The 14,484-nt window shown below is 51.3% G+C and overlaps 1 protein-coding gene across 2 annotated transcripts; it reads left to right on the top strand.

Annotated features, from left to right (window-relative positions):
- Positions 1 to 1,658: 1,658 nt before the first annotated feature.
- Positions 1,659 to 13,804, top strand: SLC35B4 (solute carrier family 35 member B4). 2 transcript variants are annotated; one of them, XM_068670131.1, is made up of 11 exons: positions 1,739 to 1,879; positions 4,285 to 4,695; positions 5,150 to 5,263; positions 6,153 to 6,255; positions 7,165 to 7,214; positions 7,818 to 7,899; positions 8,736 to 8,796; positions 9,446 to 9,555; positions 9,949 to 10,024; positions 10,357 to 10,432; positions 11,221 to 13,804. In XM_068670131.1, the coding sequence occupies exons 3-11, from the start codon at positions 5,259 to 5,261 to the stop codon at positions 11,465 to 11,467; spliced, it is 810 nt and encodes a 269-aa protein (XP_068526232.1). In that variant the 5' UTR covers positions 1,739 to 1,879; positions 4,285 to 4,695; positions 5,150 to 5,258; the 3' UTR covers positions 11,468 to 13,804. The 2 variants fall into 2 exon arrangements, with proteins under 2 accessions (XP_068526231.1, XP_068526232.1); XM_068670130.1 differs by lacking the exon at positions 4,285 to 4,695 and having other exon boundaries at positions 1,659 to 1,879.
- The last annotated feature ends 680 nt before the right edge of the window (positions 13,805 to 14,484 follow it).

Genomic DNA, 14,484 nt, shown 5'->3' with positions numbered 1-14,484 from the left:
CAAAATCACTGGGGTCCAGACAGTGTCTGGACCACCAGATCACAAGATTGGCTCCAGATTCCTTGGGTCTCTGGTGTTTTTATCAAGAAACTGCAGGGTTTCCATCCATAGGCAAAACCCAAGGATTCCTGGTTGCCATTGCCAATTACAGGCTTCCAGGCATAGCTCTTGTAAACCCCGAGGACTTATAGGACACGTACTCCAGCCAGGCTTGGTTTTCAGCTCAGCCTCCACGTAAAGAGCATGGAAATCCTTGGATCTTTAGCTTGTGGAGTCAAGGAGCCTAGAAACTCTCACAGAGAGCAAATGAAATGGGCAATCCTGGCAGTTTCGTCACTGTCATTAGCTGCTTTTAACAGCAGAGAAACTGCCAAGACTGTCACATTCCCTGAAGAGCTGGAAATCGTAAGAAAAGTGCTTCATTTTTGGACTCGCTATAGTTCTTCGCAATGTTTTCATGGGATTTCACGCTTGTGGTATTTAAAGGAAAAAAAAAGGGGGTCTGATTCAGATCATAACTTTATTAAAAAGTAAATGAAACATGACAATCCTGCTTTTTGATCAGTTTGGCTTCTCGTGATCACAGAGGGCTTTGACAGATGTTGGTACACACTCAGCATGGCTCCACGCAAGTTTGGGAACGACCCTTCACCTGTGACTGATACGTAGCTCTGTGAAAAGAAAACTCGAATTGCTCCAAGTACAGAAATGCAAAATAAACACACGCTAGGTGCAGGGATGAGTTGTTACAGGGCAACAACACAATCTAACAGTGACAAAGACTGAAGGTGCCACAGGCACTGTATTAGGTCCTACTGAGAAGTCCATGTCAGACTGGAGAGTCCATATACTGGGGCAGGATCCTTGGAGTGGTCGTGCTGTTTAAATTCTTGGCTTTATGACGATTGACACAACAGTGTCTTCATCCTGTTGAAGCCAAAGTGCCAAGACACGAAGGCAAATTAATAAACTCATCACTGCAGATGGGGTTTGCACGGCACCTCTGGGTGCAGTTTGTCCCCACACCAGTATCTATCCCACCCAAACCCTGTACCTCCAGCACCACAACGCCCTGCTCTCCCACCTCGACGTGTGCAGGGTCATGGCCACAAATACAAGCAGAACTGGTTATTTCTTTCAAATTTTTTTTTTTTTTTTTTTTTTTATTTTCCATCTTCCTCGTGAAGCAGCTGGCACCTCCCGGTGCCGCTGTCCTGGCTGGTCCCCAAACCACCCTGATGACACCGCTTGCCCACTTCTTACTCCCTTCTCCTCTCCTTAGAGCCTTCCCAATTTTTCCCCTCCTCAGACCCAATTCTGCTGCTTCTGTACCCAAATCCCGTGTTTCTCACAGGGCTGCCTGTGGGCTGCCAGGCCTCCTGGGAGGCTCCACCACAGGCATCAGGCAACCTATTTCTCATCTAAGCTATAATTTTATTATTTAAACCCAAAACCCATCGGCGACACCTCCTCAGCGGCGTTTGAGCCTCCCCCCCCTTTTCCCCTCCCTCCATCAGGCCCCGCTCCGCCATTACCCCCAATCTCAGAACTACAACTCCCATCACCCCCCGCGGCCACACCACCAGCGGGAAGAACCGGGGAGGCGCCGCGGGGGCCGCTGGGACTTGTAGTCTTTTCCTTGCCGGATCCTCGGTAGCGTTAAACGGAGGACGGGCGGGGAGAGAACTACAGGCTCCCGGGAGGAAGAGGAGGAGGCCGGGGACCGACAGGAGCGGGGCTTCGGCCCGGGACCGGGATGCGGTGGCGGCCGGGGTCGGTGCCTCCTTGCTCGGGGCGGCACCATGCACCCGGCCGCGGCGGTGTGCCTGGTGTTCGGCGGCTGCTGCAGCAATGTGGTGTTCCTGGAGCTGCTGGCCAGGTGACGTGGAGGGGGGGGGGAAGAGGTTTTTGGGGTAAAACGGGCGGAAAGGAGCGAGGTTTGGGGCAGGAGGGGTGTTGTGGGGCAAGGGGGTCCCGTGGGATGAAGGCCGCAGCGACCTCGGCTTCAGGGTGGGGAGGGGGCGGCTGCGGAGCCCCCGGGGGGCTCTGAGGGGATTTTGGGGTCTGTGAGGGGATTTGGGGGGCTCAGAGACGGCCTGAGGGGGTCTGCGGCCCTCAGGGGGTGGTCGGGGACCTTCACGGCTTGGGGATCAGGCCCAAACCCCAGGGCTCCTTGGTGGGGTCAATGGCACTAAGAGGGGGTGGGTTTTGGGGTATGTGTGGGCACCAAGAGGGGATGGTGTTTGGGGTCAGCCTGGGCACCAAGAGGGGATGATGTTTGGAGTCCAGCTAGACACCAACAGCGGATGATGTTTGGGGTCCGTGTGGGCACTGAGAGGGGATGATGTTTAGGGTCTAGCTGGGTACCAAGAGGGGATGATATTCGGGGTCAGCCTGGGCACCGAGAAGGGATGATGTTTGGGGTCCAGCTGGGCACCAGGAGGGGATGATGTTTGGGGTCAGCCTGAGCACCAAAGGGGATGATGTTCATGTGGGCACCACATCTCCTTCCAAACCCCGACGGACAAAGGCCAGCGCAGCTTGGTGGAGGCGATCATCGCAGATCTTTAGAGATCTTTAGAGGAAAAAAGGGATTGCCAAATAGAGCCTGGATCTGCCAAGCCAGCAGTGGGGTTACTTGCTTCAAAATGGGAGATGTGGATGCGGGTCCTGCGAGGTGAGGCCCCACATCTCTCTGCAGTCGAAATCAAGAAGCAGATCTTCGTTTCCAGCCCTAATGATCCCGTGATCCTGGAGGGAAATGCCATGCCTGACAAGATGTCGTTCCTCTTGGGGATTGCTCTAAGCTTTGTGCCTTTCCTGCCTGCTTTGTGCTTCAGCCTCAGCGAGGGACATGGAATATCCCCCCACAACTTAAAGAGAGCTCTGGATTGCGGATCATTCATTTGCTTGCCACCAGACTGCAGACATTAAAACAAAAACGAGCCATTTGGCCCTGCTCAAAGTCCGAATTTGGTATCTAAACCCCAGAAGTCTGATCACAGATGCCTAGGAAAAGCTGCTTTTCCACATACCAGCATCTCCTGAGCATTGCCTCACGTCTGCTTTAGAAATTTCCCCAGTTCCTGTGCCCCACCCTTGCCTTTGTTCACCTTCAGTCCCCAAACTGGGGTAACGCTGCTGATTTCTTTGAGTCTTGCTGTTGTCTGGAGGGGAAAGTCCCTCTTGAAAACGAATCTGCCCGTAACAAAGAAAGTCTTGGAGCAGGATCACAGGAAAAAGCAGTGACCAGACAGAGTCAAGCGGGGAGTAACAAAGGTAATTGAAAGAAATTTGCTCAGGATTTATGTGGAAAGAGTAAAGGAATGAGGACTGTTTAGTCTAGAAGTGCCTGAAAACAGACAAAAGGCTTTAAATGCGTGGAGAACGGCTGCAGGAAAGACAAAATAATTTTTTTCTGCTGGGCTCTGGAGAGAGGACAAGAAATAATGGGCTTCTATTGCTATGGAAGGGGTTGAAAGCAGGACAAAAATCAGGTTTTATATGGGCTGGTGTCCTTTCCTGGCTCACCCTGGGGACTGTCTTGGAGCTGTGATGCCAGAGCTCTGTGGGGTGCGCATGCAGGCCTGGTTAGAAAGCCCACGATGTGCAAGTGGCCTTCTGAAGCTGTGTCCCTGGGAGATGTCTTCGCTGCAAAGATGTTTGAGGCTCTGCTTGATGGAGCTCAGTGGGGTTTCTTCCCTTTGTGGTGCAAACTTTGGGGGGTGTCTTGCTCTGCTGCAGGTGCCATGGAAGGCATTCTGTATGAAATCTGGAGTCTTCTACAGAAATCATTCTTGGAAAAGTGATTTGGATGTGCTGAACTCAGTCCAAATGAGAGCACTCTGCATTAACATGACCCAAACTGATGCCCAGGAGCGTGGCTGTTCCATTTTGCTCCCCACCGACGTGACCAGGAGCCAATTCTCTCGTGGTTCCTCTGCTTTGCTTCCAGAGGGCTCTCCGTCAGTTATCTACAATGAGAGCAAATCTTTGGTTGATGGATGCAGCCTTTTGGCATTTCTTTTAGGGCTATCAGAGTGTTAGGATTATGAGTCAAATGCACAGGCAGGCACAGCCTTTTTTTTTGTTTGTTTTTTTTTGTTTGCCCTTTTTATTACCAGTCAAAATACAACCCTCTGTCAACACTACTGATAACGTGAGGCCACAGACACGGCAAGTGACTGGATGCAAGGGGCTGTGGGTTGGGAAGAAGCAAAGTCTGGTGCGTGGAAGCTGTCTTGGTTTATTCCAAGTTTACTCTTGCTTTCTGTTTTCCTACAGAGATAAGGTTTACAGTCCCGTGGCCTGGCCCCTGTCTGCAGTTCAGTCTCTCTTCTCTTCCCCCATATAACTTTTGAACCCTGTGACCACGCTGCAGGCATTGAAGTCTTGAGGTTAATTGATCTCTGGGGTTAATTAATCTCTGAGAAAGACGAAAATTGGCAGGTGGGTAGCGGGGAAGCGCTCAGGCTGGGGCACCAGAGAAAGGTGCCGTGCCTCCCGCTGCAAATAACAGCGAGCTTTCAGATTTATTGACGTGTCACAGCTTCCTCTGAGCCATCTGGGTGTATTGAAAGCGGGCCCAAGCTGTTGTGGGAAATCCTGGAAAAAGATCCTGTGGAAATCCTGCTGTCTTCCACCCAGGCAAAACCATCGTTTCACCTGGCCTGTACCGAGCCCAGCAACTTGCAGGTAGTGAGAGAGCCCTTCCAGAATTGTTTCCTCACGAGTAAAAGGGAGATCCAGCCCCAGGATGGTTACGGGGGTGCTTGATGTCGTGTGTTCACACCCTGTGCTGTGGTGGGAAGTTACAGACCCCGATCAGAGCAGTTTCCTCTTTCGCTTCCTCACCCGAGTCACCACACGCCCCACGGAGGGAGTGGTTGCTTGCTTCCTCTTTGGGAACGGCAGGGGAAGTTTTTGGGATTGCTGCACACGCATCCAGACAAGTGTGGGTGAGGAAATCCCTGCAGGGAGGCGTGTAACAGGAGCAGCAGGAAAACCTGGATGGATAAAGCAACAAAATCCCAGGTTGAGGCCGACTGGGGGACCACGAGCTGCCCAGCCCGTTGTTATCCCAGCCCAGCGCCCCGCGTGTTCTCTGTGACGTTGTATTTATCCTTGTGATCCTTCTCCTCACCTGCAGGCAGTTTCCAGGATGCGGGAACATCGTGACGTTCTCCCAGTTCTTATTTATCGCCGTGGAAGGTTTCATCTTCGAAGCCAACTTCGGGAGGAAGCGGCCGGCCATACCCATGAGGTACGGTGGATCTCAACGCCTTGGCTTGTTGCAAGTTGGCCACCTATCTGTTATTTATCTCAAGGAGTGTTTAATAAAACGCCTCATCCGTTTATCCTGTCCAAACCCCTTCGCAAAGCCTCGCTGGGAACCTGTCGTGCCTGTTAAAATGAGAACTCCTGGTTTATTGAGAATGCTTAAGAGGAAATTGCCCTCAGATTGCATCTGTCTGAGGCGCAGGGCAATGTTTTGTGCAGTTTGCTAAGTCTGACGAGCTTGCAGCCTCTCTGGGGCTTGCTGCAATGGGTGTGGGAGGGAGAGGTTTACTGGAAATCTCCTTTTGCATTTCTCTGTCAGGGCTTGCCTTGTCCCAGCAATAACCTGGTGCGTTCATGCTTTCTTCCCTGGTAAAGCCGAGGGCAAGTTCAGTGCCATTTGTGGCTGCGTCACAGCGAGGAGCTCTGTAGGATAGGTTTGGGACCGTGGAGGTGTTCAGCGTGGGTTTGAATGGCTTCTTTCATGCAGGGTTGTGATGCCAGCTGGCAGAAATTAAATTCTTTCAATTCAAGCCTTGTCTCACGCCACTGTCCTTAGGAAAGAGAGGTCTGGGGGAAGCCCATGCTAAGAGATTCCAGCTGGGGTGTTCTCGGTTCCCCTCTGCTTCTGCAATTAGCACAAACCGAGCCAGTGCATGTCAGTCCACTTCCCTTTTTAAGGGCTTCCCTGCTACATCCAAACTGGATCAATCTCCTCGGGAGTCATTAACACACACCCAAGAGCCAGGGGGTTCCTGCTCAGCTCCAGACCTCTCTTTGTGCCGCTTCACCTGTTTGTAAAATGTGTCCCAGCACCCAGGGAGCTACGTGCGCAGCCGTGAGCTGGTTTTGCTGACCCCCACTCTGTATTTCAGGTACTACCTCATCATGGTGGCCATGTTCTTCACTGTCAGCGTGGTGAATAACTATGCCCTGAACTTAAATATCGCCATGCCGCTGCACATGATCTTCAGATCGGTGAGTGTTGCCGTGCTGTCCTGTCCCATCTCACGTGATGTCTCTGCAAGCACTTTCCCTGATAGAGACGTTCTTTCACCCTCTTTTTCCTCGGAGGACAGCAAAACCCTGTGCAAAACTGAATTCCAACTCAATTGTAGGGAGAGCGCCCTTGCTGTGAAGGTTCAGCTTCAAGTTTTTTTTCACAGTGTTGACCATTAAATGTCAACGTAACGTCCCTGGACTGATGAGGAAACTGAAGCTGGAGCAGATTTCGTCTTTCCCAAAGTGATGGGGAAGTAACAGTGACAGAACCAAAGCCAGGCTCTGGCTGTCAGCCTTGGAGGGGCTGAATTGCTGGCCAAAGGGCCCCAGCTTTCCCTTCTACCTCATGACCAGTCCAAGCAGTTCATGTCCTGGTGTATGAGCCTTTGTGACGTGTCTCAGGTCAGAGAGGATGGATTTGGCCTAATTCCACGTGAGCTGTTACTGCCTCTGCTTTGGCTGATGCTATTAAAGTGCATCTTCACTTAAATATTTGCATGTGAATGGCTGAAACATCCATAAAACCAAAGACAACAAAGCCCTGGCTGTTGGGAATAGCGAAATCTTCTGGGGGGGCTGTTCACCCACAACATATCACAGGGTTGAGATACCTGCAGCCAAGAGAGCTTAAAAAGAACTACACCAGACAGGCTGTTTGCTCCAGCATCCTTGTTCCCAAGCCACCCAGCTGCACTTCTCCCTTCCTTCTAGCCAAAGCCAGACTCCTTCCACCCTGTCATTCTCCCTGAACCTTTTCTAGCATTTCTCTTTGTGTTTTTACATTAGTTGCTCATGGTATTTCTCTGGGGCAAGTGCCCCAGTCCAAGGAATTTTGTCCTGCTGACCTGTTTTGGTTTTTTTTCCCCTCCTCTCTTCTTTTCCCAGGGCTCTCTCATAGCCAGCATGGCTCTCGGTATCATCATTTTGAAAAAAAGGTAAATCACCAGCACCTTTCTTACACCACCAGGGAATGCACTGCCACTGCCTTAATCCTGGCTGCTGTTTAGAGCCTTACCCTCTCCTGGTAAATATCCTTGTTGGACTGATGGGGAGGTTGGGGTACAGAGATGTGCCCAGACTTGAGCAGTTCCCTCTTCTGCACTCCCACTGCTCCTCACTCCTTCATTTAAAGATTAAAGATTGAAGAAAGAGCTTTTAAACATGGCTACAGACAAGAATGTTAGCTCTATTCCATCCTCTTTCACCCCAGTATTGCTCCTCGAGGATGGATCTGGCTGGGATGGAGTTAACTTTCTTCATAGCAGTCCATAGAGTACTGTGTTTGGGATTTGTGGCTAAAATATTGTCAGTGACACGCAGATGTTTTGGCTAATGCTGGAGAGTGCTCACAGTTTTCTGGTGCAGTTGGAATAAGTTGGCCTTCAGTCCCCAGCAAAATCCAGTGTTAGGTATTGGATAAATGCCAATTATCCCAAGTTTATACCGGTGTAACGGAGCAAAACGCCAAGCAAGGGAGAAGGAAATGAGGATTGCAAGGTTGGGCTGGGTCCCTGACATCTCTCTTCTCCTCCACGCAGGTACAGCATGTCGAAGTACACCTCCATAGCCCTGGTTTCCGTGGGGATCTTCACCTGCACTTTCATGTCTGCAAAGCAAGTGGTAAGGATTGGAGGGGGCCTGAGGTCACAGCTGTGAACCTTTTTGACAGGAGGAGCTGCCCTGGGCACCTTCATCAGTAATTTTCTTTGTCTGGATGGTGAGACAAGATGTCTCCTAGCTCTAGGTCTGTCTCCTGAAAGCAAGTGTTCCTGCTCTGTGGATTGGAGGAAAAGGACACAGATAGATGCCTTTTTTTCCTGTGTTATTCAGGTTTTTAATTAGGAGTAGGTGAATCCTAACCAAAACTCCTAAAGGAACTCAATTCTTTGCTCTCTTTATCCTAGAAGAGAGCAAATTCTGGGTTTCGGAATTTTCTGAACCTGTTGTCAGCCAATGTGACTTTCTGTGAGCCTTGAAATAAAGTTACGTGTGCTTGGAGAAGAGGAGGGAGCGAAGAAAATCCGTGTGTAACACCGTGGATTTGGGCTTTGCTTGTTCTTCCCTGCATGCCTGCCCTGAAATGAGGACAGGAATCTGCTAACAGGCCATCTCTGAGAGCTTTACAGGCAACACTGATTATTTTTATTGTAGAAGAGTTCAATCTCTGTCCAAACCGGGGCATTTCGTTAAGAAAATCTCCTTTCTTGATCAGACATTTACACTTCCAGCTGGAATCTGGTCCGTTCCTGAAAACAGAGTGGCAAACAAAATGTGCTGTAGTTACTACCACCTCTGTTTAGCTGGGGAAGTGACTGGAGAACGCGAGACTTTGGGCAGTCTTTGCTTTCTGGGCTTGCTTGGAGCACAAGCAAGCTGAAAGCGAGGTAGAGGCAGGCCTGAATGAGCTGCAGGGCTGTGGGAGCTGACGATGACCGTGTTTTGTCTCCCTCCCCCAGGCATCTGACTCCAGCTTGAACGAAGAGGACGGACTCCACGTTTTCTTGTGGTGGCTGCTAGGTATGTGAGCTCCTTGTCTCCAGCCAGCCCTGATGGGATATGGACAAAACATTGCTCTCTGATGTCCGTGGCCATATGGGTTGTGCTAAACAGACTGTGGAGTGAGTCCCTGCGCTGATACTTGGCTTCTAGTGGGTGTTGATCCCCAAAGAATGGGGTTTTGTGGCACTCCTTTGCACCGTTGTACAAAGACACTCTTCATTTGGCCAACAAATCACACGCAGCACCTGCAGGGCTTCTGCAAAGTAACTGTCCTTGTAAGGAAGGAAGCTTTTTGCAGATACCTTCTGTATTTCTCCCTTCAAAAGCAATTTGTTGGTGGTTTTTCAGGGAACCTGGGCCTGATGTTTTGTCAGTATTGCCAACAGCTGTGTCCCTGGTATCCCACCAACTCTGCTGGCCAGGGCTGAGCCCTTGTTTTTTTAAGAGCTGATCCTTTGCAGAACAGTCTTGGCATCTCAGCCCTTGTAATAACATACCCGTGTCCCCGAGACCATTACCAGTTTCCTGCCCATCTTGCCAGCTCGGGGTGCTTTGGCTTCTGTCACTGTTTTCTTTCACTGAAAGCCAAACATCAGGGATCCTCGAGCTGGTTACCACGAGCTACGCCGTGCTGAAACAATCCTATAAGGCTGTGCTTCTGTTCCAGGTATCGCCGCGCTCACCTTCGCCCTCCTCATGTCTGCCAGGATGGGAATTTTCCAGGAGACGCTGTACAAGCGGTTTGGGAAGCACTCCAAAGAGGCCCTTTTTTACAACGTGAGTCACGGGGTCTCTTCTGTTGCTTTAACTGGGCAGACAGAGCTGCTGAGAGCCCCTTTCACTCCCATCCTGCTCTCAGATCCATCCGGGCAGCTCTGTGAGCTACTTCAAACACTGGTTTCAGCTCTGTGTAGCCTGCAGACCCCTTCCTGGGCTGTAGTAGGTTGCTTTTGGTCCCATCCTTCCCCTTTGCTCCCCAGAGGGAAGGAGTTTGGTGCTGTAGGTGCGTGGGACTCATTAAAGACAGGCAGAAATCCTGGGGCAGAAATCCAAATCATGCTGTGAGATGTGTGCTGTCATCCACGGAGATGTGTGAGGCTGGATTCCCTGGATGAGCAGTGGTGTGGACTCACATAATCTGTTAACGTCGTGTCTCTCCTTTCCTTCCAGCATGCGTTACCACTCCCTGGCTTTCTCCTCCTCGCCCCAAACATCTACCACCACGCCGTTCTCTTCAGCCAGTCCGGTGAGTGTTGCACAGGAGGACCCTTGCTCTCGTTGGACCTTTCTGTCCTCTGCAAAACGCTGTAGGGAGCTTCCAGACCAGAAGTTTTGCACATCAGAGATTCAAACCTTTCAAATTCTCACATTTCAAATTCTCTAATCCCATCATGGTCAGTCGTGAGCAGCAGGGAACTTCCTCTCTCCTTGCATCTCTTGCATTATTTGCTCCTTTCCAGCTCACACACGTGTCCAGGCAGCCATGACTACAGCAGGTAGATTTTTTCCTGAAATCCAGGTAGATTTTATCCCGAAATCCTTGACGTTGAGAGATCTCCTCGTCCTTTCTCTCCACAGAGCCCTTCCAGATCCCGGTGATTGGGCTGACAATGCCGATCATGTGGTTCTACCTCCTCATGAACGTCATCACTCAGTATCCTTCCCCTGTGCACCTTGAGATGAGCTGGCAGGATGGGAGAGGAGAAATGGGGGAGGGAAGCTAGGGATGCTGAGCCCTTGGAGCCTTCCCTGCATTTAGGAGCTGATATTTGTGTAGCCCTTGGAAAATACAGAGTGGGATTTAACCTGGGGCTTAATTTTTTTTCTAGGATGGTGGAAATCTGCCACCAGCTCCCCAGGGGCAGTCTGGCTGGTAAAAATTCAGTGTTTCTGCTAGCTGGGATGGATCGAGAGCTATTCTATCCGTGGGCGGTCTCCCAGGCATCAAGGACAGATCTGCAGGTCTGATAAACCCAAGATGCACTAGAAAAAGGGACCCTTCGGTCCAAGTTCCCTCTTCACAGTTTTCTCTCATTGCTGGGAGGTTGCTGTCCCCTGTTGCTGCTCACGCTCCTCCTCGTTTAATCTGTGCCCCCTCAGGGAGGAGAGGGGACTTCTGCAGATCTGCTACCAGGTGTAAAGGGAGAAATCTGGTTTTAGCACCTGCCACGGAGCTAGGGAAGCTGTAAAAGCTGCACGCCACTAACTTTTTGTTTAAACATCAGCTCTCGCTGCTGTCCCAGAGCAGGCTCAGGAGAAGTCTGCAAGATCCAGGCTGTCCCCAGGGCTCAGAGCTGTAGAAACACCGAGCCGTGAAGAAAGGCTTTTAAATTCCTCCATTCTCAAATTCGGGTTATCCATTTCCCAACTTTTTGCATTCCCAAAAACCGGGCCACCTTCCCTCTTCAGCCCCGTTACCCCCTTACCTCCTCCCTCCTCCAGATACGTCTGCATCCGCGGCGTCTTCATCCTCACCACGGAGTGCACCTCCCTCACCGTCACGCTGGTGGTGACGCTGCGCAAGTTCGTCAGCCTCATCTTCTCCATCCTCTACTTCCGAAACCCCTTCACGGCCTGGCACTGGCTGGGCACAGCCTTCGTCTTCGTGGGGACTCTGATGTACACCGAGGTCTGGAACAGCCTCGGGCCTCTCCTGGCCCGCTGGAGGAAGAGGCCGAAGGAGGATTAGAGGCCGGGGGGGCTCTCTGCAGGGAGCTTTTTATGGTTTTATAGGGCAGGGCAGCAGGGGATCCTCCTGGAGGGGGGTTGTTTTTATAACAGGGGAGGCCTTGGCTGTGCCAAGCTCCTGGGAATCACGGAGCCTCCGCCGGGAACCTGCCTGGAATGGATCACGGAGGGAGGATGCAGTTATTTTTGTGCAAGGTTGCATTTTTTTTTTTAATGCAACCCCTTTTGCTCCCCCACCCTATATTTTTTTTTTTCTTTTCCATTTAAATTAATTGAAAAGCTGACCCAGTTCTCTGCTAGGAGCCCAATCATGTCGTGGTGCTTTTCTACACTCCTCCCAGCTTCGGTGGGCTGGACCCTGAGCCTGTTTGGTGCCGTCCTTTAGCATCCAGGTCCCTGTAGCACGCAGGTGAGCCCCTGGGAGCCCCCAGGCACTGCTGCTTGTGCAGCAGGTTTTTAGTTACACTGGAAATGCCAGGCCTGGCTGTTAATTTGAGTCCCTGTTGCCCTTTTCTGGGAGGGCATTGGATATATTTGTAGCTGTCACCTTCTCCAGAGCCTTCCAGTCTGCCCGGTAGACCTCCACCAAGCCCCCATTGCTTGGAGCAAGACCCAGCTGGGAGCCCGAGGAAAACAAAGAGGTGATGCCAAGGTGCCAAAACGCCACCACATCACCTTCACGGCCTTCTCAGGAGGTGGTGCAGTGCTGCCAGGGCTTAGCTGAGCCCTCAAATGATGCGGAGGGTTCACAGGTTCCTCCTGCTTGGTCATTTTTCAGTCACTTTTTCCTCCTTTTTCCTTCACCTGAGTGTGGTCGCAGGGCGATTTGTTGCCAGCAGTCAGCTGTAACAAACCACTCAGCCCCCAACACATTTGTGGTCCCCCCTGGGTCACCCCTTCATGGAATCACGGAATGGTTTGGGTTGGAAGGGACCTTAAAACCCACCCAATTGCACCCCCTGCCATGGCAGGGACACCTCCCACCAGCCCAGGCTGCCCCCAGCCCCATCCAGCCTGACCTTGGGCACTGCCAGGGATGGGACAGCCACAGCTCCTCTGGGTAGGGTCTCTCCACCCTCAGAGGGAAGAGTTTCTTCCTTTATCTAATTAAAATCTGGCTTTTCTTAGTTTAAAACGGTTGCTCCTTGTGTCACTACACACCTCAGGGTACAAATGATGCCAAGGAACTTGAGCAGGGCCAGTCCAGCTGAGCTTATTTCTGCTGCTGGACAGGGGGTGATTTTCCTGTCCCTTCACCCAGCTCTCCCCATTTTTTTTTTTCCTCCTCCCACTCCTCGGGGATCAGCTTCACTCGTGGCATTCCCGTGCACCCCATCAGCATCCCCCAGGCACGGGGACGGTTTTGCTGAGTGCCACCTCTCTCCCGATGCTCGGACAGCCTGCGGGAGCTCCGATCAGAAGCATCCCCCTGATTCCTGTCGAGCTTGGCCAAGGAAGGGCAGGGGCTGTGCTGGGGTTTTCCTCCACCAGCATCCTCGTGGCTTTGGGTATTTACGTCTCCAATTTCTGTGTCTATGGGGAGAGCTAAAAGTGGTTTAATAAGCACAGGGAAGAGGAAGAGCAAAACAAACGTGCAAAGACAATCACCACCTCCCAGGTAGACCGATGCCAGCGGTCCCAAACAATCACCACCATCCCCAAACCCATTCCTCTCCATTTTTATCGCTGATTTTTATCTGGGGCGGCCGTCCTGGCTGTGCCAGCTTCTTGCCCAGCCGTAGCCTGTGCACACTGGGGGCAGAGAGGGGAAAAAAGAGGCCTCGATGCTGTGCAAGTGCAATAGCTGAGGCATCGGCGTGAGCCCTGCTGCTGTTTTGGGGCTGGTAGAGCCAGCAGCACGCTGACGGGCCCCTCAGCTCAGCTCCTTCCCAGATGGTAAAGGGGTTTCCCTTCTGGGGTGCTCACAGCCGGGCAGCAGGAGCTGTTTTGGGGCTGTGGCTGTGTTTTTTGTAGCCTGGGTTGGGGATTTTAGCAAAGCAAGAGCTGAGCAGGTGCCTGAGGGACTGCACCATACTGTATATAACCCCCTCGCTGGGCCACCCTTTGTCTCAACGAGCTTGCATGTCCCCAATCTCTGTGACACTGTGAGATTTGGGAATATTTGGGTTTCTTTTCCTGACCCATGTGCTCTTCTCAGTCTTCACGCAAGCCAGGTGTCCACCGTGGGTTGTTTTTTTGTTCTTAGGGTATTTTTTTAAACCATTTACGGTGTGGTCTGGGTGTTTCTGGATGCTGTTTCTGGTCGTGAGGTGGAGAAAAGATCCATAAAGAAGCACCCCAATAGCCAAAACTAGGATTTGAACCAAATTTCCCTCCCCCCACCAAAAAAAAAATAATATGGGGGTACTGATTAGTTCGGGTTTTATGTTTGCTGTAGAAATGGTAGCACACATTTTTTATAGCAGAGGTTGGCAAAGCGATGAGCCAAAGTGCTGTCTGCCCCGTGTTTGGGATTTACGGAGCTTTTGGGTTGGCTGCTTGGGTTTAGGGTACTTGTGATGTTGTGTTTTTTTTTTTTTTTTTTTTTTTTTTTTTTTTTTTCATTTTGTTTTTCTTTCTTTTTGTCTGTTTTGTTCTCCAAACAAAATAAACGTCTCCTCTTCAAAGCAGGCTGCTCCTCTTGTTTCTCCACTCGTGCTCTGCTGCCCAAAATTTCCCGGGGCCCTGAAGTTATCACCCGATTTACCCTCCCTTTAATATGAGAAAGGGTACGAATGGCTCAGCCTTGCCAGGCTTCGAGGGGAAAGCTCAGCCTTATCTCTGAGCTGGGGTCTGGGGTGAGCACAGGAGGTGGAGGATGGTAAAAGAGGGGAAGGCTGCTATTTAATTGCATTTATAGTAAATTAAATCCATTAACGTGCTGCAGAAAGCCTCTAATTGCCCCCGGACTGGGGGGGGGGACCTGACCCAGGGCAGAGGTTTGAGCCAGGATCCCAAAGCTGTTGGTACTGGCGAAAACATCAGGATTTGGGGTCTCCAAGCAAAACTCAACTCTTC

This window comes from Anas acuta, chromosome 1 (assembly GCF_963932015.1).
Source record: "Anas acuta chromosome 1, bAnaAcu1.1, whole genome shotgun sequence".
NCBI lineage: Eukaryota > Metazoa > Chordata > Aves > Anseriformes > Anatidae > Anas > Anas acuta.
This window is presented reverse-complemented; position numbering and strand designations above follow the sequence as displayed.